Source organism: Gymnoscopelus braueri (genome assembly GCF_963280865.1).
Source record: "Gymnoscopelus braueri genome assembly, chromosome: 17".
In the NCBI taxonomy this organism is placed as follows: domain Eukaryota; kingdom Metazoa; phylum Chordata; class Actinopteri; order Myctophiformes; family Myctophidae; genus Gymnoscopelus; species Gymnoscopelus braueri.
In genome coordinates, this window is record NC_137617.1 from 7,240,285 (window position 1) to 7,266,025 (window position 25,741).

At 42.7% G+C, this 25,741-nt stretch overlaps 2 protein-coding genes across 6 annotated transcripts in view; both read left to right on the forward strand.

The window, feature by feature from the left end:
* LOC308104040 (uncharacterized protein) overlaps window positions 1-25,741 on the forward strand; it is a 383,068-nt gene that overhangs the window by 222,986 nt on the left and 134,341 nt on the right. The window lies entirely within an intron of this gene.
* Window positions 1-25,741, forward strand: part of antxr1c (ANTXR cell adhesion molecule 1c) — a gene marked incomplete at its 3' end in the record, with an annotated part of 72,473 nt that overhangs the window by 37,091 nt on the left and 9,641 nt on the right. The window contains exons 5-14 of the mRNA XM_080454737.1: window positions 291-321; window positions 519-592; window positions 1,271-1,339; window positions 5,154-5,234; window positions 6,943-7,003; window positions 9,077-9,175; window positions 9,941-10,010; window positions 19,274-19,352; window positions 23,910-24,005; window positions 25,256-25,294. Of these exons, the coding sequence (XP_080310863.1) occupies window positions 291-321; window positions 519-592; window positions 1,271-1,339; window positions 5,154-5,234; window positions 6,943-7,003; window positions 9,077-9,175; window positions 9,941-10,010; window positions 19,274-19,352; window positions 23,910-24,005; window positions 25,256-25,294 (699 nt within the window). The remainder of the gene's footprint in view (window positions 1-290; window positions 322-518; window positions 593-1,270; window positions 1,340-5,153; window positions 5,235-6,942; window positions 7,004-9,076; window positions 9,176-9,940; window positions 10,011-19,273; window positions 19,353-23,909; window positions 24,006-25,255; window positions 25,295-25,741) is intronic.

Here is a 25,741-nt window from a genome sequence, read left to right on the forward strand (position 1 = left end):
TTCTGTTTAGACTTCATTATTTAAGGACCGCATTTATACATTATACACTGTAAAATCCTCAGTGTTAATTTAACTCCAAAGAGTGCACAAATGGACCCTTATGGGTTGTCAACTCTTCTGCGATAAATGAACGTTAAGGATTTACGGTGTACTGTATGTTTTGTTTGTATGTTTATTTATTTACAATTCATTTATGTAAATAAATTCAAATATTCAAATAAACCACTGTAATTCTGTAAAACCACTGTAATTCATAAGCCTCTAACTAAACATTTTCTTCTCTTTTGAAGGCAAACGAGCAGATACATCGCGAGAACTTTGGTAAGAAGTCGTGAAACTATGAAACTATTTTGTCAGTCAGACTTTTATCTGTGGTCGAGTTGAACTATGTTGAGGTTCTCTCTCTCTCTGTGGCGTGTGCATGTGTGTGTGTGTGTGTGTGTGTGTGTGTGTGTGTGTGTGTGTGTGTGTGTGTGTGTGTGTGTGTGTGTGTGTGTGTGTGTGTGTGTGTGTCTCAGGCACGGCCAGTGTAATCATTGCACTGACAGACGGGGAGTTGCAGGATCACCAGCTCATCACAGCACAGCAGGAGGTGAGGAACACTGAGCCACGCTCAGGTCAAGTTCACGTCAAGTTTATTACCATGGACATTCGGGCCATTTTATTACATGATTCACAGAAAGAAGATCTTGGGTTTGAACCCGACTCGGGCCTTTTTGTGTGGACTTTGCAAGTTCTCCCCACAATCATGTGGGTTTCCTCTCACACCAAAATACTTGCATATTAGGGACATACTCCCGTCAGTAGCTACCCTTGAGCCAGGCACTCTACATAATAAGTTACCATTACAATTCACAATTTATGCATTTAGCCACGCTCATTTCCGGAGCAACTTACAAGTGTTTATTGAACTCTTGTCAATAAACAAGGTAAATAATCATCAATCACACACTAAAAATCACACAATAGAGTGCAGAGAGAATCGTGTAGGGCTTCAAAGAGACAAAGGATACCAGGCAAACAAAGAACCTAGCATCTGTCTAAACAACATGCTATCTAAATACAATTATGTACATTTCAAACTAGAGGATACCAGGTAAACAAATAACCTATAGCATGTGTCTACACAACATGCTATCTAAATCACATTCACATTTCACTTGACTGAATAAAACAACATACAAATGCTGCCAAACTATACTGTACGTTCGAAGACAAAGGGCAATTGACTTTGTGGTGTTCATGTGTGGTTTTGTCCGTCCTCAAACAGGCAGAGAGAGCCAGGTCACTAGGAGCTATTGTCTACTGTGTTGGAGTGAAGGACTTCAACGAGACTCAGGTAACGTTGACTCGTCGGTGTTGTTTATGATGTGTTTCACTGAAGACTCGCTATGCATTTGAATACACACTAGACAGAGGTTCTATACCTACTACACATTATGTCGCTTTTCCAATGCATGGTACCGGATCAACTCTACTCGACTCCACTCAATCGTTTCCCACTGCAATGTACGATGTCCAACCCTTTGTATTGAAGAGTGATAAACAATGCTCAAGTTCAAACTAATATAATGCTAACGCTGTCTGGAAATTATCTCTATTTCACCTGTGACCGTTTCTGATATCATTTTAGGCAAGAAACAGACCATGCAGTGGCTCAATATTGATTCATTTCACATTTACAACTGCTAGTTTAAAGCAGGGGTAGGCAACCTTAGGCACGGGTGCCAACATTGGCACAGGGGAGGGTAATCACTGGCACACTAGCATAAGTGTGAGAGAGAGGATTTTTGGTTTAAATTGTATATATATATACATATTAAATATGGTCTGGTCAATAAAATTAAGTCCCATCCTGCAAATAATTCTACATCTCTGACTCTCTGACTCATCAGTAGTCTGCAGTGTTTTAGTGTCACCTTTTGGTATCACCTCAGCTCACTTGGAACTTTGACGTCGGTGATACCAAAACAGTAACAATAAGTAATCCTTGCAGAGCCATGTTGCCCATAGGACAGGAGCCTATCTGTTTCTGTAGCGTGAGGCAGCTTGATGTCCAAGTACATCCCCTAAACATGACGCAGGGCTAACGCTAGTATGTCTCAGGGACTTACCCCCCAATCCAGCCGTTGATGCTGAGTGCCAAACAGGGAGACATTGGGTCCCATTTTCATAGTCTTTGGTATGACCCGGCGGCCGGCCAGGGGATCGAACTCCAACTTCCCAATGTCAGGGCGGACTCCCTAACCACAAGGCCACTGAGCTGGTTAACAAATTACCGTACCATGTTCTTTCATATAATGGAAAACCAAATAAGGCGGGTAGAGGCCCCCTTGGTAGCATGCAGTGGAAAAAGACCCATTATAGGCAAGCATGTACTAGTGATTGGCACTGAGTTTTTTTTTTAACCCATTAAGACCTGAGGCGATTCTTTAAAAAATTCTAAATCCTAAAAGTTTTTGGAAAAAAATCGCATTTTTTTCCCCCAAGATTTTTCAAAAATAGCAGATCTACCAGCTCGTAGCGTGGCACCGCTTGTATATCTGCTATTTTTGAATAGCCAAAGAAACCTAAAGTGACACAGATGCGTTCCAGGTCTTAAAGGGTTAACATGTAATCCACAGAAACACTGAGTATAATTGAAATACTACACATACACAAGACTCTGGAGAGAGACCCCAATACCAAATGACTTTTTGACCACAACTACACAGCATAGTAATGGATATCCGGTGACCCGGCACTGTTTTGCTAACCCATAATTCAAACGTTCTTGGAAAACAAATCCAGAAACTCTGTTAACCCAAAGTTACCCCATGGGTTTTCTGTGGCTGCCCTTTTTTCGTGCCAGACTGGACAGGAGAAATAGCCGTAATTTGAGTAATAAGGAGTAGGCCTATATAACATCCTTTGCAGTAAACCTTGTATCTCCATATTTCGACTTTTTACGTTTCTTCGTCAATTAATGCCCTCTTACTTCATACTACAGTGTCCAGTGGTGTAAAGTAACTAAGTACATTTACTCAAGTACTGTACTTAAGTACACTTTTAACATATTTTTTCACTTTACTTGAGTATTTCCAGTTTTCAGTACTTTTACTTCTACTCCACTACATCTCAGAGGCAAATATAGTACTTTTACTCCACTACAATTATTTGACAGCTTTAGTTACTAGTTACTTTTCAGATATAAATTATTATGATATAATGAAACATACATTAACCACTTTAGCCCTATTTTGTACATAGGCTATTTGAAAATAGCAGATCTACAAGCTCACAACGCGTCGCATCACGACGCGTTGTGAGCTTGTAGATCTGTTATTTTCAAACAGTACTTAGTACTTTTACTTTTGGTACTTAAAGTATATTTTGATGCCAATACTTTTGTACTTTTACTCAAGTAACATTTTGAACACATTGCGGTATTGATACTTTTACTTAAAGGTAGGGTAAGTGATATTTCTTTGTAAATATATTTTTTTTGTTAAAAAGGTTAAAGTAGCCTACTATATTGTGATAGTAATCATTGCTACAGAGCGTTTGTTCAGTCACAGGGGTCTCTCCAGCTCTTTAGTAAACACAATATAGTACATTTTCCGGTAGGTGACAACATTTGAGCCAATCAGGAGAGAGCACTGAAAATGCATTTTCTGTTTAATTTAGAGCTGGAGAGACATGAGAGACTCCTTATATGGACAGGACACTCTATAGTAATGAGTACTATCAGAACATAGACCCATTTTGCAATTATTTGAATAATTGCAAATCACCCTACCTTTAAGTAAAACAGGCGGGTACTTTTTCCACCACTGAGTGTCTCACAAAAGTCGCGAAATAGCTGATGTACAAGCTCACAACGTAGATCAGCAATTTTTTAAGTGAAAGTGACGGTTAAGTCTGTGGGTTTTATAAATATTAATAATAGAGTAAATAATAGCTACATTCGATCCATTGGAACACGGGCTCTTTCCTGAAAAGGAAGGTTTTGGACATGCAAGGTCTCTGCCCGGACAGCGACGACGATATGCAAACAATTACCTTGTAGCTGACGAGGGCAAAGCAGGAGATGTTCTGTCAGTGCTTCATGGCCTGTTAACCCATTCAATCCAGGAACGCATATTGTGTTGGGGGGGGGGGATCCTTGAATATTTGTTCCAGGGACCCCCACCAGAAGCAAAGATTTGAGTAAAAAATGCATATATATTCAAAGATTTGCACACATTTTCACGATTTATTTTTCAAAAATAGCAGATCTACAAGCTCATAGCGCGGCACTCGGTGCCGTGCTATGAGCTTGTATATCTGCTATTTTTTAATAGCCAAAGAAATCTTGAAATGACACAGATGCGTTCCGGATTGAATGGTTCAAGGTTGATTGCAAATTGACTACAGGGTTGGATTTAATCAGTGGTGGACAGTACCCAAGTACATTTACTTGAGTATACTGCGCTCAAGTATATCGCTGTTGTCGGGAAGAAACCTCTTATCTCCATATTCAAGCGATTTGTGTTTTTTTCGTACTTGAAAAGTAGTTTTGAAGTACTCCAGTTCTTCAACCCAAGTACAAATTTGAGCAACTTTCACTTGTATTGTAGTTGAGTAACATTTGACCGGGAGTATCGATATACTCTGACTCGAGTACAATGGTCCAGCGCTGCCTGTGATACATACCAGACACAGAGATGTTCTTTCAGTGGTTCATGGCCTGTTAGCTTGATTGGAAATTGACCCGCAGTTGGCTATTAGTTGATTGTCTCTCTCCAGGGTTAGACAGGGAATCCCATGATGTTTGATATCCTCCCCTCATGTCATTCATTTCCATGGCCAGTGGGGATATGTTTTATCCCTGCCTTTGTGGTCAGACTGAATTAAATACATGCCTTTCCTTTTGGGAAATGTTGATAATGTTTGATATTAAAAATGTATGTTAGCCACATTAACCTGGCGTCCCTATTTGTCCAAATTTGGATTTTTTTTTTATCCTAAAATAGCAAAAGCAGCATATCTACAAGCTCACAACGCATTGTGACATGACACATTGTGAGCTTGTAAATCTGTGATTTTTACTATTTGTCATATGTTTTTGTATACTCTATATAATCTCTCTCCGTCTCTCCCTCTTCCCCCACATATCTTTTCCTCCACTATAGCTGGCCACCATCGCAGACACCATCGAGCACGTATTCCCCGTGCTGGGAGGTTTCCATTCTCTCCAGGGAGTCATCGACTCGGTAAATAAACTGCTGGACCGTGGCAGGAAACAGACCTAGCATTCTAGAGCAGAGGTTCTCTTTAACCTTTTCATTTCAAGGACCCCCAGTTTGCTCTGCATTAGGCCACGGACCCTCTAACTCCTGAGAGTGTACATTTGTACACTCTCAAGAGTTATCAATCATTTAGCTGGCGACCTCCTGGAACCCCCTCAAGGACCCCTGGGGGTCCCCGGACACCACTTTGAGAACCACTGTTCCAGAGACGACGTATGCGAGGGCTATAGGCTTAGAGTTGAAGTTAGTTAAAGGGCAAAACCACTTTGGTAGAGGTTTGGGTTGTGAGTTACCTTGCCATGATGTAACTCCAAAGGTGGGTGAGAAATCAAAAATAATTTCTCCATTGAATAGAAATTGATAATTGACTTACTTTGTACAGTGAAGAGGCTCAGGAGGAGCTCTTTTAGCCTGTATACGAACTCAAACAAAGCTGATTCAGACTATATAGAACATCACAATGTTTTTTTGTATTTATAAAAATGTCAACTTCTAATTGATTTGGCTATTTTTATTAGGAAGAAAACCCGGACTGGATCAGTGGATCTGGATCCCAAACTTCAAATAGTAAAATAAATAGGAAGTTGACATTTTTATTTAAAAAAAAAAACAGTACTGGTTTTGGTGATGTTCTATTGTCAGAATCAGCTTTGTTTCTGTTCGTTCAGAGTGGTCTTTCCGTACAATGTAAGTCAATGAGGATCATATTTTGAATGATCAATTTCTAGTCAATGGAGAAATTATTTTTGATTTCTTGTCCACCTTTGGAGTTACATCATGGCAAGGTAAAAACACAACCCAAACCTCTACCAAAGTGGTCTTGTCCTTTAAATACTTGTTATTGCTCTACCCATTCTGTAAAACCCTTACATGCATTCATCCTTCCTTTATCTTGTATTAGAAAGGATTCCATTCATCTTCCATTCATCATGCATAGATACCTGCATCGCTTATACATCTGCTATTGTATGCATTTGTACTGTAACATTATAAAACACGAGACCTGTCGTATCCCAAACAACCAGACCTATATCAGACCGTTTCTTGCACAGTCCTGAAGGCAGAGAAGTGAACACAAACCAGATCTTTGAAATCAGTTCCCTCTTGGGAAGCCGAAGCAGAAGTAACAGCTGAAGTTTAAAACAAAAGATAGAGTGAAACAACAGCTACATCTGTGCTGTATTTCACAGAGCCCTTATATTCAATGCACTGTAAGGTATAGGGAGATTGCTGATTTATGACCTGCTGTCCACACTTTCCTAGAAGTTGTCAAAGTCAAACAGAAACGCAGAGAATAATGTTTTCTCTGCAGCGGACAGAACACACATTCAGAGTGCGGACAGCACAGGCCATTGATTTGCATGCCATATGGAAAAGTAAGGGTTTGTATCGAGTGGAGTGGGAATACAAAAGCAATAGAATGGTGCACTATAGATCAAGTTTGCTGTGTCAGTATAAGGAAGACATTTCAACGTAAGAAAAACCCTAGACTGTTGATGCTTCTGACATGCTGGTTGATGGACGGTCGGTTCATTCACAGTATGTCCCATTAGAATTCGTAAGAGTCCATATTTTGTTTTGAGGACTTTGTCAAATGACATGAGTTCTACATGAGTGCTGCTCACATGATACTGCATGACTTCATCCATATCTTTTCCCATCTTCTCTGCAGATCATCAAAAAGTCCTGCATCGAGATTTTGGCGGCCGAGCCCGGCAGTGTGTGTGCAGGAGGTGGGTAACACACGCGCACACACACACACACACGCGTGCACGTGCACGTGCACGTGCGCACACGCACACGCACACACACACACACACAGCATTGACAACGCAATGCTATATAAAAAAAACATATTTTTAAAAACAGTGCTTCTCAATTATTTGATTAATAAAATTATTTGATTAATCAAATAATTAAAGTAATCCATAGAATAATCGCTAATAAAGTGGAATGGGAGCTCACAAAGCTTTGTGAGTGTTGTGAGCTTGTAGATCGGCAAATTTTCGGTGCTCATCAATGCCGCGTGCACAGCTAAGTATATATATAACTCTAAACCCTAACCCGGAATGCCTTAACCCCAACCTGAATATTTTCCTACTTGTAAGTATAACTCTGAAACATTTTTTATTCATCATAAAACAATCATTGCTCCTGTGAGGACCAGGAAAATTGTCCTCATGTCTATTTCTCACATTCTACTATGCTTGCCGGGACATTCGGCCCGCACAAGTAGCCTATAGTAAAAGTACACAGACACACGCGCACATGCACACGCACACGGATGGACACATCTGCACCGTTCGGATCAATAGAGACTCTCATAATTCCGAGAGTGCTGTGCTCATTTCATTACCGGGTTATCCCCCTCACAGTACCTCTCCCAATATAACGACAATCCCAGACAGGAAGACAACCTTATATGGGCGACTGGATCAGTTAATGGAAAACCCATGGGGATTGGTGGATACTGTGGTGGGGATAATGGGCCTCTAAATGGTCTCTTTAAATTGAATGGCTCAGCAAATGGAAAGGACCAATTTGGAGGATTATTTTGGTATCGCATTGGGAACACACACACACACACACACACACACACACACACACACACACACACACACACACACACACACACACACACACACACACACACACACACACACACACACACACACACACACACACACACACACACACACACAGAGACACAGAGACACAGAGACTGAGACTGTCAGGGGTGGAGATGAATGGAGACGATCTGTGATTAATGATGAGAGTTAATTAAAGTGGAAGTGAAGTGACACATTCTTGATAATGCACTTAATACACGTCAGACCACAGCGTGTTTGTTTGGTAACCTTTTTATACAAGGTGCATACTTATACATAATATGTATAAGTATGCACCTTGTATAAAAAGGTTACCAAACAAACATGATGAACTTAGCCATTTAAAGGGGCATGAATCCCTAGTTTGTTTTCCAGTTCAGGTTAAAAACTACAGCAGGGTAAAACATGGCAGGCTGCATAAGATTGACCTTGTAGAACACTGTGATGTAAGCAACACAGTTGCAGCTAATGATATTAGTAATGAGTGGGGTCGATGTAGGTGTGTCAGTGTGCACTGACAATGCTGTTGACTAAATCAGCCTAGGACTAAGATGTCATGCCCCTTTAAATTTACATTTTTATCCCACAAATTTGTAACCCATTTTTTCACCCAGTGCCAATTGTCTAAGTAATCCTGGGCGCTACACTCCCTCTGCCAGCCTAGGGAGAGCCTAGAGCCGAGCTCGTGCCTCCTTCAATGCATGAGAGCTAGCAAGCCGCTTCTTGTCACCTGACAGGGGGGAGTTTCCCTGGTTAGACGTAGCGCGTGGAAGGAACACGTTATTCCAACCAGTTCCTTTCCCCTCCATCAGGTGCCCCGGCTGGCCAGGGGGAGGCAGTATAGAGACCAGGATTACTGCATGTTTTTGTGAGGGTACCTACACTAGGAGACACGGGGAGAACATACAAACTCCACATAGAAAGGCCCTTTCACCAACCCCACCTAGGGTATGGGCACTGATAACGCGGAGGAGAGTCATGCCCCTTTAAGACCTACTTTATTCTAGTGATGCCAGGGTTAATGAGGTTAAAATAGCACCTAAAATCACACCACATTCATTCTGCTCATCACACCTACGGAGCTGCTAAAGTATAAGCAGTAAAAAACACTGTCTTATTCATTAGTGGCACTGGTTGCACGTAGCATCTGTGAAGTGTCTACACACACTCACACAATGTAATGTGTTTGTGTTCCAGAGTCGTTCCAGGTGGTGGTGAGAGGAAACGGTTTTCTCCACGCCAGGAACATCGACCAGGTTCTCTGCAGCTTCAAAGTGAACGACACCATCACCATCAGTGAGTACGACTTACATTTAAACTGTGGAATGCAATGACACTGTGGAATGCAATGACACTTGACCATACTAGAATATACCGTACAATAGTGGTGCGTTGGGTCAGGTTTTTTCATAACCTGCCCCGCACGGGAGTCCAACCTGCCCCAACTCGTCCCGCAAAAATGAATATAAATCAACGACCCAGCCCGTCCTGGGTAAAAAAAAAAACTAAGAACACAGAAGCAACCATTCAATTGCTTTCCAGAGAGAGAGAGAGGGAGGGAGAGAGAGAGAGAGCACACGCTCGCGAGAGAGAGTGTGTGTTTTGTTGGGTTTTTTTCTTCCGTGGGTTGACCCGCTTCACCCGCCCCGCGATAATTGCGTCGTAATCTATAACCCGTCCGCCCGCGGGACCTGCGGCTCAACCCGCGGGACCTGCGGGCTACGGGTCGGCCCGCGCATCACTACCGTACAACATTATCTGACAACCATTTTCAAAAGCATACTGCCGTTTGTTAGATTTTTGAATAGTCAGTTTAAAGAACAGTATTGTAGAAAATCTCTCATCAACAACCAGTTAAAACAAGAGTTCAGAATAGGAAAAAGAAGCAAGATACTGCTGTTATGAATTTACTTTGTTGGCAAAGCTGTATCAGAAAATATAGTTGGAATAGGAATCAAAAAAGTACATTGATACACAGGTTAATAAAAATGGAATAGTAAGTGATTAAATGGTGTGTTTGGAGAATGTCTGTATCTCAAAGTGTTTTCTTCTCTCTCACAGATGAAAAGCCTGCAGGTATAGAAGACACATTCTTACTGTGTCCAGCTCCTGTCATCGACGAAATAGGAAAGTAAGTACCTATCTCCATTTGTACTCTTTGAGCACAGCAAAGTCCACAGGGTTCATTTTACCATCTCCCACAGTCCATTTTTACACTCTGACCTTGAGGATAATGCACGGTATATGGATACTGTAGTGGTTGGACTCCAGTCTAACCACGCTATGGAGAAGTGGTCCTCAAACTTCAACATTTCAAGGACCCCCATAACTCTGAGAGTGCGCAAATGGAATCAAATGCATTTGGTTCCATTTGCACACTCTCAGAGTTACAGACCAGTAAAGGTCCATTTGAAACCCCCTCAAGGAACACTGAGGGTCCCTGGGCCCTACTTTGAGAACCACGGCTACAGAGTACATACAAGCAGGGTATGAACTACAATACACTATAATGGTTGTGGAGGGAGTTTTACTTTACAAGGAGAAGACTTTTAATTGGTTCTCAGATGACCCTCAGGGGGCTCTGTCTTTACGAGGATAAGTGTTGTGCTTTCTATGTGAAGAGCTGTTTGTGTGTCTTGGAGCACATTCTCTGGCCTCAGATACATTGACGCATGCACGCACACACACACACACACACACACACACACGCACACGCACATTTGTATTCCTATACTGACTATACTTTGTATTACTATACAATTTTGGTACTTTTTTTATCCTTAAGCCTAAAGCCGAAAATAGCCGATCTACAAGCTCACATCGCGTCACGTTTCGACAGTGTTGTGAGCTTGGAGATCAACTAGTTTCAGTGCACGACGCCAGCTCACAACCAAGTATAAATCGGGCATAACTCCCAACCCTAACCCTTAAATCTAACCTCTGCTCCAAATGCCTAACCTGAATCTTGGGAATCTTGCTCGCACGCACGCACACTCGCGCGCATACACACACACACACACACACCCCCACACACATACACACACACACACACACACACACACGCACACACGCACACAGAGCAAAGAGAAGCCTGCCATACATTAGCTGGTTTTATGAGCCATATCCAAGTCCACATTCCTCTGCTGTAGATCTCATATATACTGTACGGTACAGTAACGTGGCTCAGAAGAATGGCTTAGAGAGGAAGATTATAAGGTGATGTGAAAACCCTTCCAACACATGGCACTGCTATATGACCCATGGCCGCCTGGCCGCCACTAGTCAGCCCTCAATGCATCCAGCACCAGTACCAGTGGCTCTCTACATTTCAATACCAAGGGAATATGAGTGATGTGGTTTTAACCCATTTAGACCGGGAATGCGTCTGTGTCATTTCTAGATTTCTTTGGGCCATTAGAAAACAGCAGATATACAAGCAACTTGTAGATCTGCTATTTTTATCGTGAATTTTTTTGCAATTCTATGAATATGTACAGTATATTTTTCAAAGCAAACATTTGTAACTCAAATCTTTGCTTCTGGGGATTCTACAAAATGTCTTTCTGAAAAACGTATGTTACTGATAAGTACGTTTTCAAACCTTTTCATGTCAAGGACCCCCAAAATTATGTATCTTGGATCTGCTATTTTTGAATAGCCCAAAGAAATCTAAAAGTGACACAGATTCTTTCCCGGTCTTAATGGGTTAAACAAGAGTGTTTCATTTTGATCCAAGCAGCACCACCTCCCAGTGCTAGATGGCATTTAACCAAGTTTTAATGTCATATGTACTGTATTCATAACAGCTTAGAGCACTCCAGCTGCGCTCTGCCGTTCTAATTGGGAACCGGTTTAGACTTGAGAGACAATACAATACAGCAGTTTACAATGCACACTAAAAGCACAATGCATAGCCTACTCCATCCAACGTCGGAGTTCGGACAGGCTTTCTTAACAATATAGTATAGTTCGGAGAGTCAGCAGTGGTGTAAAGTAACAAAGCACATGTACTACTCTACTGTACTTAAGTACAATTTTAAGGTATTTTTACTTTACTGGAGTATTTCCAATTTTCAGTACTTTTACTTCTACTCCACATCTCAGAGGCAAATATTGTACTTTTACTTCACTACAATTATTTGAAAACTTTAGTTACTAGTTACTTTACGGATATAAATTATTACATTATAAAACATACATTAACCACTTTAGCCCTATTTTAGGATAGGATATTTGAAAATAGCTCTGATGTGAGGAGACCACATAAACATAAGTGTGTAGAGTGTGCCTGACATGCATTGTTTTGCGTCATCGTGCGTACATTCCGAACACCATTTCATGTAAACGGTAAATGGTTAAAAGTGGTTTACAAAATCGGGATAAGGTCTCAATTGGGTCAGCAAAACCTCATTAAGATGGTTAACAACACCTGACATAATTAACTATTATTACACAGCTTGGTTGAATGCTTGATTCTGATGTGTTATTTCTGGATAATGACCGCTGAGCTCAATAACAGAACGCTGTCTAATCAAAGACTCAGAGCACCTGCTGCACTGCTTGATTTTGTGCCACATCAAACATGACAGCCAATCAAACATCAAACATGACATGCCATGTAAACAAACACACAATGTCATTTACAGCTAAACATTGCTCTCAAGAATGTTTTTGAAAACATCTGAAGCGAGAAATAGACAATGCAGTAAAATGTATTATATTTGAACACTTCCTGTAGTTTTCCGAGGCGATGCGTTGCACTGGACGGACAGCCGCACCTGGCATTAATGAATGGAATACTCTGTTTTGTTGTTACTTTTGGGTAAATGTATTAATTTATGCATTAAGTAGCTGTGGAATAAGCAGGATTAAAGCGGGATTAAATCCCTCCATCTCCTACCGGCTCTCCGTCAATTATCCCTTGCTTAACAACTTTACAAGAGATTAACAGAAACATGACTATTGTGTAAAATAAGTAAATCTGGGTCATTACTGTACACTAATGCTATCCATGTGAATGCTTCAATCAATGTATTATCATCATTTTATTATTCGCAGTAATCAGGTTATTAGTGTGCCTCTTAGCTTTCCTACTGTCTGTCTCTCCTACACCGTCTCCCTCTCAGCTTGTCTGTCTCTCCTACACCGTCTCCCTCTCAGCTTGTCTGTCTCTCCTACACCGTCTCCCTCTCAGCTTGTCTGTCTCTCCTACACTGTCTCCCTCTCAGCTTTCCTGCTGTCTGTCTCTACTACACAGTCTTCCTCTCAGCTTTCCTACCGTCTGTCTCTCCTACACTGTCTCCCTCTCAGCTTTCCTGCTGTCTGTCTCTACTACACAGTCTTACTCTCAGCTTTCCTACCGTCTGTCTCTCCTACACTGTCTCCCTCTCAGCTTTCCTGCTGTCTGTCTCTCCTACACAGTCGTCCTCTTACCTTTTCTACTGTCTGTCTCTCCTACACAGTCCTCCTCTCAGCTTTCCGACTGTCTGTCTCTCCTACACGTCTCCCTCTTAGCTTTCCTACTGTCTGTCTTTCTTACACAATCTCCCTCTCAGCTTTCCTGCTGTCTGTCTCTCCTACACTGTCTCCCTCTCAGCTTTCCTGCTGTCTGTCTCTCCTACACGGTCTTCCTCTCAGCTTTCCTACCGTCTGTCTCTCCTACCTTGTCTCCCTCTCAGCTTTCCTACAGTCTTTCAAGTATGATTATATCGCCTCACTCTCTGGGCTGCAGAACACTCAAACCGTTCCTGCATGCTTTGACTCTGTAACTTGCTCAGGAAAAAGCATATAAACTATAATCCTGTCTAAAATGGAAACTTTTAGTTTCGACAAAAGTCGCTTCAACTCGTTGACTCTGCTTTAGAAGCACCGTTCCTGACTGTTGATATTTCCATAGTGCTCGGTGGCCTTGGTGTCTGTCAACGCAGCGTTAACATCAGTCAGCCTTAACTCTGCGTTCAGCTGCTCTCACAAGCCACTCATTCAGACCTGAGAGATCAGCTCCAACAGTAACACACCCCAACCCCCGCACCAAGGGCTTTTTATGGAAAAATACAAGTTCAACAGGTCACAGCGAGAGAGAGAGAGAGAGAGAGAGAGAGAGAGAGAGAGAGAGAGAGAGAGAGAGAGAGAGAGATATGGAAACATGGGAAGAGAAGAGAGGAAAGAGAGACAAGAAGAGGATGAGACTGGCAGATGGCAGAAAAAGGGCAAAGTAGAGAAAGAGAGTGAGAGAGAAAGACAGAAGGGAGAGACAGAAGCAATACTGGGGTTATAGAAGTGGTCATGTAAACACTTAAGTCGAAGACAGAAAAACACTGTTATGACAGCAGGTGTATTTGGAGGTTTCAAGTAGTACTGCCTGATGCTCATGAGCGCAATATCTCCCCTGGCAAAGCGGGGGATTCTGTCTCGAAGGAGCGGTAGACGTTTGGCCTCTTCTAAAGTTAGTTCTGCAGTAAGATGATCTCTCTCTCTCTCTCTCTCTCTCTCTCTCTCTCTCTCTCTCTCTCTCTCTCTCTCTCTCTCTCTCTCTCTCTCTCTCTCTCTCTCTCTCTCTCTCTCTCTCTCTCTCTCTCTCTCTCTCTCTCTCTCTCTCTCTCTCTCTCTCTCTCCACCAATAAACTTTCCATCCTTTCATCCTTCAACATTTGACCTTCTTTCTGTACACAGCCTCCCTCCCCCCACTTTTTCCATTCTTCCCATACGTCCCTCCTATCTTACCTCTCTTTTGTTCTTTCCTTCTCTATCAATCTCTCTTTCTCCCCTTCTCTTCTTTGTGCCCCCCCCCCCTCATCTCTCTCTCTCCCTCCCTCTCTCCTGATCAAAGCCTTGTGGCAACAACCCCGTCTCTCGTGTGTGCGTGTGCGTGTGCATGTGCGTGTGCGTGTGTGTGTGTGTGTGTGTGCCTTCATCTCCCAGTGTTTTCCTCCTCCATCATCTTTTCTCTGGGTCAGATCTCTCTCTCTCTTTCGCTATTCCTTCTCTTTTCTCTCCAGCACTACGGATTTAAAAAAAAAAAAAATCACATCTTCTCAGATCCGCCATCACTGTGGCTCTGAGCCTAAGCTTTGGGCCTTAACCCATTCAATCTGGGAACGCATCCGTGTCTTTTTAGATTTTAGCTACAGTATAACCATTGTTTTAGACTTTGGCTATTCAAAAATAGCAGATCTACAAGCTCACGGCGCGACACCGAGTGCCGCGCTATGAGCTTGTAGATCTGCTATTTTTGAAAATAATCTTGAACATTGATGTGCAAATCTTTGAATACATTTTTTATTTTCTTAAAACAACATTTTTAACTCAAATCTTCGCTTCTGGAGAGGAGGGTGGGGGGTACCCTGGAACAACATATTTTGATGGGTAAAATCATCATACCCCAAATTATATGTATTTGGCTTGATTGATTGACTTGATCGCATGCTGAAAATAGCAGATCTACAAGCTCACAACGCGTCGCAGCGCGACACGTTGTGAGCTTATAGATCTGCTATTTTCAGAGCGCAAAACCCCAGCGCAACCAAACATAAAATGACTTGTCTTAGTTCTACTGGATCTCTTCTCCACTCGTCCCTCACTAACATTTCAGTCTAGTTTTTACAATATATTTAGTCTTAGTTTTAGTCATCGTAGCCTAGTTTTTATTAAGTCTTTATTTAGTTTTCGTCAGTGAAAAAAAGGTAGTCGACGAACATATTTCGTCATGGTTTCAGTCGACAAAATCAACACTGACCCACAGGAGGCCTCCGCAGAGGTCTACGTTTCTAGGTCCAACTATGTTACACCAAGCGCCATTCGTAGCATTCTTGTGTAGACGCCATCCAGGGCCTTTTCCTGCTGTGCTGTGGAGCGTCCATGTCTCGACCCCATACAGCAATACTAGCTCCACTGTAGCCATGAACAGCCGCCTCTTGAGGTCATCTCCCATATCAGATTTCCACAATCTCCTCGATACGAGGCATTCCACGCAAGTGCACTCCGGACTTTCAGATTCTGTTCTGTCAAGGAAATCCAGGCTCAGAGATATTTGAAGTCCTTGACTGCCTCAAGCTCCGTCCCGTTGGCGGTAGCGATGCTTTTGTCCTCCGTGTTAAAATGCCATTACTTTGGTTTTCTTGGCATTGAGCGTGAGGCCGATTTTCCTGCACTCCATTTCCACTGCCATGTAGTAGTTCCCTTCCTTTCTCTGCTGTGTCAGAGACTAGGGCAAGGTCAACTGCACAGTCGAGGTCAGTGATCGTGATGGGATGGGATGTACTCGCTTAGTCTGTCTCGGGACCAGCGATCACTAATAAAATACTAAATAGAAAAACAATTACGTCAAGGAGTTTGTTCTGTATACACAGAACCAGGCCTGGAATTTCGTCATTTTAGGGGCAAGGCCACTTGGCCTTTTGTGTTGTCCATTTTCTTTTTTTCTCAGGGCATGCTATTTCTTTGAGGGGCACATGGCCAAACTGAGGGGCAGCAACGGCCATGGCCTTCGTGGCCTCCCTGAAATTCCTGCCTTGCACAGAACACATAGGATATTATTTTCCGGCACTATATGAACTCACAACAGAACATTGGGATTTCTCTTTAATGTGAAGTGTGTGCAAATTGGTTTGGTTACATTTGTGTATCAATGAATACAGAGTGAATGTGTAACAGAAATATTATCTCTGTATATTTGTTGTAAAGGGCTCTTGTTTCATTAGCAGACATGAAACGGAGCTTCAAGTTTACAATCCGTGAATGTGTGAAAACGACTAAACTTCAACCCACGATGGATCGCGCCGTTGGCCTCGTTCGTCGTGTTTACTGGCAAAACAGTGGTGTTCATGTCAGAAAATATGAACCCTGTTTTTTGGTAACAGACCATAGACTGTATGGGCGTGCCAGGCTGGCGCCTGCCCACAAAATGCACCACGGCAAATGTAGGAACACAGAGAAGGACCGGGTCAAAACACAAGGAATTTTGTCTGTTTAATATGGATATAACACACACACACACACACGCGCACGCACGCACGCACGCACGCACGCACGCACGCACGCACGCACGCACGCACGCACGCACGCACGCACGCACACGTCCACTCTGGGGATTTTTGTGGTCGAGACCGCCAGCTGTTTGTTGTCAGTGAAATATGCTTAATGCACATATCCAACTGTCTGTCTGTCTGTCTGTCTGTCTGTCTGTCTGTCTGTCTGTCTGTCTGTCTGTCTGCCTGCCTGCCTGCCTGCCTGCCTGCCTGCATCTGTCTGTCTTCTTTCTCTTTGCCACTCTCTCGTTCTGTCTCTGTCTCTCTTTCTTCAACAAATCTCTCCGTCTCTCCTTTTATGTCAGGAAACGAGATAAGTCTTATCTGGTCAAATGGTCTACGTTATACACACCAGAGCCCATTAGAGTGTGCCGGGCCTTTATAAAGTGCCCCTTAAAAAAAAAACACAGACCTTTTGAGAGTCCAGGGGGAGAAGGTAAAACTATGCCTTTCATCAACATGTGTCGAAGCCGCACTCCCAGAAACCTGAGGTCAGCGGGGGATTCTCAGAATAGTTTTTCACCCATCCCCTCTCCTCTCCTTTCCTCTCCTCTCCTCTCCTCTCCTCTCCTCTCCTCTCCTCTCCTCTCCTCTCCTCTCCTCTCCTCTCCTCTCCTCTCCTCTCCAGTGGTGGAAAAAGTACTCAAATGTTTGACTTATGTAAAAGTATCAATACTGCAATGTAGAAGTACTATATAACAAGTAAAAGTCCGGAATTCAAAATTTACTTGAGTAAAAGTACAAAAGTATTGGTATCAAAATGTACTTAAAGTACCAAAAGTAAAAGTACAAAAGTGTTTGAAAATTGCAAGCTCACAATGCATGGCGGTGCGACACGTTTTGAGCTTGTAGATCGGCTATTTTCAAATAACGTAGGTATAAAATAGGGCTAAAGTGGTTAATGTATGTTTTATAGTGTAATCATGTATATCTGCAAAGTAACTAGTAGTAGCTAAAGTTTTCAAATAATTGCAGTGGAGTAAAAGTAAAATATTTGCCTCTGAGATGTAGACAGACAGAGAGACAGACAGGAATGCTGACAGCAGGAGATGGAGGGCAGAACCATAGAGAAGTTGAAAACCCACAAACAGTGAATAACATAAAGGAGAAAATAAAACCTGGGTTCACATATCGCTCACCACCAAAATAAAGCAAAGCCCCTGGGACACAAAAAGCATGTAGAAGTAAAAGTATAGACAATTGGAAATACTCCAGTAAAGTAAAAGTACCTCAAAAGTGTACTTAAGTACAGTAGTTGAGTACATGTACTTAGTTACTTTACACCACTGCTCCGCTCCTCTCCTCTCCTCTCCTCTCCTCTCCTCTCCTCTCCTCTCCTCTCCTCTCCTCTCTCAGATTAAAGGGAAGGGCTACAGACCATGAATAGAGATGCTAGTGGCCATCAATCACAGCATGCCTATCTGGGGTTTCCTATAAAGGGGGCATTTTGGCAGGGGCTGTAGTGTGTTGTGGATGAGGAAAGGCAGAAACTAGTTTTTCATAGAGTTTTAACCACTCAAACCCTATATACTTTAGTTGACCGGGGTCCCCAAGGGCTTTATACTAGGCCCACTAGTATTTGTCTTTACACGCTAACAGAAGTGGTTTTTAATTATTTTGTTGTTTATCATAGTAAAAGATCCTTTGAACAATATCCACTCTACTTTTCCATTTTGAAACAGACTACTTAGACAACAGAGAAAGAGAAACCGTGCGAAGGAGACAGACAGTAGAGCTTTGCTAACATAAACGTCCGAGTTGATTTCCTGTTGCAGTGTTTGCTAAAGTCGCTAAAATACCAATAACTGGCAGGAAATCAACTTTGGCTGCAAGCTGTTGTCATGGAAATGTGCTATTATAAAACGAGCTCGCTAGGCCCACTGAAGATTCCAAAAGGGTGAAAGCACAATGAGTCAAAGTTTTATTGAAAGCTTCCAAGAGAAAATCAAACCCAATAGTGAGAGAGGGTGCAGTCACACCGAACTTTGATTCTGCCAATGCTTTCCAATGGGAACGGAGCGTTTTCTTTTGCGGAAATCCGCGAAGGCAACAAACTGCTCCGTTTCCCATTGAAAAGCATTGGCAGAATCCGCCGCATAGGCAGAATCATAGTTTGGTGTGACTTACCCTAAGATCTTTATCCTAAGCAATAAATAGTGGACCTTCTTATATTCTATATGTTGGTATTTGTCCTGCATACTTCGGTACTTGGATGTGCGTACACTATGCCATGCATCTGTATTCTGTACTAATACAGGCCTTGATGTTATCTCTCTCTATGTCGTCCTCAGAGCCTTATTAACAGGCTCTGGCATGTATGAATGCCAACCATGTGAAGAGTCTCACCTCCTTGTTTGTGTCGTTTCAGGGTGATTTATCTCCAAGTCAGCATGAACGAAGGCCTGACTTTCATCACCAGCAATGTTCACATCACCACTACAGAGTGTGTAAGTAACAACTAGTTTTAACTGAATGATTAGATTATTCACTATGGGAGAGAAAAAAGTTGTCAGAACAATCACGCCCCCCTCTCTCTCTTAAAGGGATAGTTCACCCCCAAAATGACTTTATTTCAATCGATTACACACCCCAAGGAGACTTGAATTCATGGATTATTTTTTGTTTTTGTCGCATTCCTAAGCCAATAATTTGATGACCAGCGGCGGCTCCGGTAGGAGACTCAAAGTGTTAACTTTCCGCCGGTCATCAAATTATTGGCTTAGGAATGCGACAAAAACGCAACAATCTCCATAAATTCAAGTCTCCATGGGGTGTGTAATTGATAGAAAATAAGTATTTTTTGGGGTGAACTATCCCTTTAAAGGAGACAATGTGAGATGATAATGTAATGTAAACCTATGCTTGAAATAAATAAAGAAAATACACAACATTTCATTGGTATTTGCCTGGAGGAAAAAAAATAGGTTGAAACCTCAGGTTTCAATCCCCGCTTGGCAAGGGGAGACGTTGTGCTTTTGACCTTCAGTCAGGGTTAATTGTCAACAATAAAACTCCTGACAAGTCTGCATTGTAAAAGGCACTTAAAGTTGACTTACTTACTACTTACTCACTCTACCATATGATTGGTTAAAATAACGTTTTATTCATTAAATAAGTCCCGGATTTCCGCTTGAACCGAGTTATTATCTGTTTGAACATGCTTTTTGTGTCCCATGGGGCTTTGCTTTATTTTGGTGGTGAGCGATATATGAACCCAGGTTTTATTTTCTCCTTTATGTTATTCACTGTTTGTGGTTTTTCCTCTATGGTTCTGCCCTCCATCTCCTGCTGTCAGCATTCCTGTCTGTCTGTCTGTCTCTCTCTTGCTCACTTCTACCTCTTTCATCTCCTCATCTGCTTTTCTGTGTAGTTTCTCCTGTTTTTCCTTCTGCAAACCAAACCACAGGGGGGGCTGTTGTACTGACCCCACCCAAAACCCTGGAACCCGCTGGGGTCTAGAGGTCAGAGCAGGAGCGGGCTAGTAATACCCAGAAGGTCATGGGTTTGAAGCCCATACTTAGTGGGTAGTAAGGGGCTGTGTGTTGATGCAAGCCCCCTGGTCACCATGAACAGAGATTGCTGCAGAGCCCACGAGCAAGGCACTCAACCAGTGGCGCGGGAAGGGGGGGGCTATGGGGGCTGCAGCCCCCCTGGTGATGGGAAGGGGGATTTATTTTTATTTATTTTTTTATAATATATATATATATTTTGGGAAGACCGCATGGCCAATTTGCATACGCGTAATATATTCACGAGGATATGCAAATGAGCCATGCGGTCTCTGGTCTCATAAGAATGAAAACAAACGCCAGCCATGGATATAGCGGTCTGTTACGGTCATGGATGAACTTCAACCTGGTGTTTGCACTGTCTTTCTGCCTTTTTGTGTGGGGAAAAACAGAAAACCCCAAAAAGCGCGGGCGCGAGGAGTACCCCCCCACGCACACACACACACACACACACACACACACACACACACACACACACACACACACACACACACACACACACACACACACACACACACACACACACACACACACACACACACACACACACACACACACACACACACACACACACACACACACACACACACACTCTCTCTCTGTGAAGCTCTTGAGTGTGTACAGTAGGTGAACAGTGACTTTGACCAGTTTCACTTTCAAAACGCATCCCATTCTGTTTGTGTGACATGCATGATGCAAAGGTTTTGAAAGTGAAACTGGTCAAAGTCACTGGGCCACCTACTGTACGTCAACACTGCAGGGGTGTCCAAAAGGTAGTTTGCAATCTAGATCACAAAGGCTGTGCAGGTAGACTGCATGCCATGCCCACAAAAAATAAAAATAAATAAAGAGGCATCTGCCACTTGAAATAAGGTGACGGTGACTTCATTGACTGACATGAAGAACGGCCTGTCAGCTCCCTTGATTCTATAGTAGGAAAACCAGGAGGAAGAATGGGAGGAAGACTGTTTTTTCCCCACTATGTTTGCATCAGCATCGCTATTCCAAAGAAAGCAAACCTGCAGGAGACACATTTTCCCCCAAAAAAGTATTTTAAAGTAGTTCTCAAGTCAAAACAGTGTTGCCACCCCTGGTCTGCAGTGTGTTTGAAGCTTTCTGGGCAGAATCTAATTTACATGGATGAAAAAATATGAGGAACTATTGACAGATGAGATCACCGACGGCCTATCAGTTTAAACCACACATTCAAAAAGGAGCTAATTTAAGCTATGGGGGAGAAGAACACAGGGCTACTCATTGACAGAGACCATATGTTCCTAGAGCCAACCATCCGTGGATAAAGAAAGATCAATTCCCCCGACTCCCCGTACTGACTGAGCCAAAACCACCGATATCCCACCCATGCAAGCTTTTCCAAGTACCTCCCAGAGCAGCCTCACCAGAGAGTATAGTCACCAGTTCTCCACAAAACACACACACACACACACACACACACACACACACACACACACACACACACACACACACACACACACACACACACACACACACACACACACAGGCTAAAGTGTGCTTGTAATTACCATACTTGTGAGAACATCAACACATACAGGCTCACAACACATTGCACTACAACACAACACGTTGTGAGCTTATAGATCTACCATTTTCTACACCAGCCGGTGCACAATAAATGCATAACTGGAACCCTAACCCCTTTTAGCTAAGAATCTAAGAATCGCTTCAAAACAACCATTTCTCTTGTAAGGACTAGTAGAATTGTCCTTACAATGTGTATTTCTAAAATTCTACTATAAATGGTAAAAGGTGCATTTATATAGCGCTTTTATCCAAAGCGCTTTACATAGATTGTGCATTCACCCATTGACACACACATTCATACACCCAACGATGACGGAGGAAACCGTGCAAGGCACCAACCTGCTCATCGGGAGCAAATAGGGGTTCAGCGTCTTGCTCAAGGACACTTCGACAGTAACTCTTCTGGGGGAGCCCGGGATCGAACTGGAAACCTCACAGCTTCCATCCGGCCGCTTTACCGCCCACTCTACCCCTGAGCCACTGCCGCTCTACTGTACTATACTTGTGGGGACATTTGGGTATAGCAACACACACACACACACACACACACACACACACACACACACACACACACACACACACACACACACACACACACACACACACACACACACACACACACACACACACACACACACACACACACACGAAACACGAAGCACACCCCCCGCCATCGTTGCCACAAGATGCCTCAGAGATTAAACAGCCACACATCTCTCAGCCCCCCAAGATAGATGGAGGAAAGTCTAACCACAAGAGATACACAGCCTGGGTTTAGTTGGTAATGGGAACCACACACTGGCCTCAGCCAGACCCCCACTCGTTATAAAAGACCCTCCATGGTTTGGCTATAAGAACCTATAGCTGCAAACACATGAGTACTGTAGCTGGGATTCAATCCCACCGCAGCTTTCCTACCGTCTGTCTCTCCTATACTGTCTCCTTACCCTACTGTCTGTCTGTCTGTCTGTCTGTCTGTCTGTCTGTCTGTCTGTCTGTCTGTCTGTCTGTCCTACACTGTATCTCTTTCGCTTTCCTACTGTCTGTCTCTCCGATACTGTTGTCCTTCTCAGCTTTCCAACCATCTGTTTAATTTAGTCTGTCTCCCTCTCAGCTTTCCTACTGTCTGTCTGTCTGTCTGTCTGTCTGTCTGTCTGTCTGTCTGTCTGTCTGTCTGTCTCTCCTACACTGTCTCCTTCTCAGCTTTCTTACTGTCTGTCTCTCCTACACTGTCTCCCTCTCAGCTTTCTTGCTGTCTGTCTCTCCTACACTGTCTCCCTCTCAGCTTTCTTACTGTCTGTCTCTCCTACATTGACTCCCTCTCAGCTTTCCTGCTGTCTGTCTCTGCTACACTGTCTCCCTCTCAGCTTTCCTACTGTCTGTCTCTCCTACACTGTCTCCCTCTCAGCTTTCCTGCTGTCTGTCTCTCCTACACTGTCTCCCTCTCAGCTTTCCTACTGTCTGTCTCTCTTACATCGTCTCCCTCTCAGCTTTCCTACTGTCTGTCTCTCCTACACTGTCTCCCTCTCAGCTTTCCTACTGTCTGTCTCTCCTACACTGTCTCCCTCTCAGCTTTCTTACTGTCTGTCTCTCCTACACTGTCTCCCTCTCAGCTTTCCTACTGTCTGTCTCTCTTACATCGTCTCAGTCTCAGCTTTCCTGCTGTCTGTCTCTCCTACATCGTCTCCCTCTCAGCTTTCCTAATGTCTGTTGCTTATCTGTGTTATGTCAAATGTGTTTTATGTGTTGCATACATGGCTGAGTCGCAAGATAAATTTAATAAAGTAATATTGTATCGTATCAATTTTTTATGTTTTGTGTCGTGATTATTTCTACCATGACCGAATTCAAGAAGATGCTACAGTATTATGCTCCATCTCTTATGTTCCTTTATCCATCAGTTTAACTGTTGTGTTGTTTCTGTCCTCCTAGTTTGATGGCACCATCCTGCTGATAACGTTACTGGTGTTGTTTCTCCTCCTGGCCCTGCTCTTCATGTGGTGGTTCTGGCCTCTCTGTTGCACCGTGGTACGTCACACCATTACATCTTAGGGTTAGGTTAGGTAAAGACTAGCAAAATATACTTAAAGTACCAAAAGTAAAAGTACTCATTACGCAGAATGTCCCATTACACAAGTTTTCAAAAATATATAAAAACTAGTATGAAAATTGCAGATCTACAAGCTCACAACGTGTCGCCATTGTGAGCTTGAAGATCTGATATTTTCAAATAGCCAAAGTATATGTACTGTAGGACTGAAGTGGTTAATGTATGTTTTGTTAAATTAATCAAAATCAAAGTAAGTAGTGACTTAGTCTTCAAATAATTGTTGTGGAGTAAAAAAGTACAATATTTGCCTCCGAGATGTAGTGAATTAGAAGTAAAAGTATAGAAAATTGGAAATACTTGAGTAAAGTAAAAAATACCTCAAAATTGTACAGTACTTGAGTAAATGTTCTTAGTTACTTTAAACCACTGCCGTCTTACACGTTACGCACCGCTTCAGCATGTAAACAAGCATCATACAAACAAACAGAAAAGTTTTAGGAACTGAACGTTCCTAAAAACGTCCAGCTTGAGGCCGTTATTGCCCTGGGAAACAACATAAAAAGATCAGAGAATTGGCCGTCAGCCTATACAAAAAATGGCGATGTTAATTGTAGATTATGCTATTTAAAAACGTGCCGTTTTATTGACGGCGCGTGTTGTTTCCAATTTGCTTTGAGCCTATACCGCTTTGTAACGATGAAAGCTGACCAAATGTTGACAAGGCTAGGGTTTTCAGACCAACTCACGGTTTGCGTCTTTAAACATTTTGGACCGATTGGCTTATATCAGTGGTTCTCAAACAGTGGTCCGGAGACCACCAGTGGTCCTTGGGGGGGGTACCAGGGGGTCCCCGGCGAAATTAGTTAACTTAGACCGAGTGCCACGCTATGAGCTTGTAGATCTGCTATTTTTGAAAAATCTTGAATATGTGTGTATATTTGAATATATATATTTTTTTAAATATATTTTATATATTTTAGCGACATTTTTTTACTCAAATCTTTGCTTCTGGGGGGTCCCTGGCACAAAACATTTTCAGATGGGGGTCCGTGGCCAAATGTATATCAATATAGGGGTCCTTGGCATGAAAAAGGTTGAAAACCACTGGCTTATATGAGTGCCGTGGTTGGAGCTAAAACAGATCTCATTTGTAAATTGAAGCAACACTGTTGTGTCGTGATGTCAAATAAAGTGTGTCGTCTCCTTGTCCATTTTTGCTGTATTTCAGGTGATCAAAGGGCCCCCTCCACCCCCTCCTCCAGAGCCCGTAAGTTTGCTATTTTCACTATACGTCTTACGACAAAGCATGTAGAGCATAAGGTTAACCTACGTATACGCACATGCATGAACTCACACACTATACCCACACTTTATCCTACACAGGGAAAAGTGTGCGCGCACACACACACACACACACACACACACACGCATAATTATAGTTGCTGTCGGGCAGAAACCTCTTATCTCCATATTCTAACTTCTTGTGTTTTTTCATAAATTAACGCCCTATTTGATCATACCACAGTGTCACACTCGAAACGCGGCGCGAAGCGACGAGTTTCGAGCTTGTAGATCTGCTACTTTTGAATTTGAATCCTGAAAAGTAACAGTTTTGGACTAAATCACATGCCTGCACACACATCAAACAGGGTTGTACAGGGTGATAATTTATCATATTAAGTTTATTAGACACAGGTTTGGGGTGAGCGGGTAA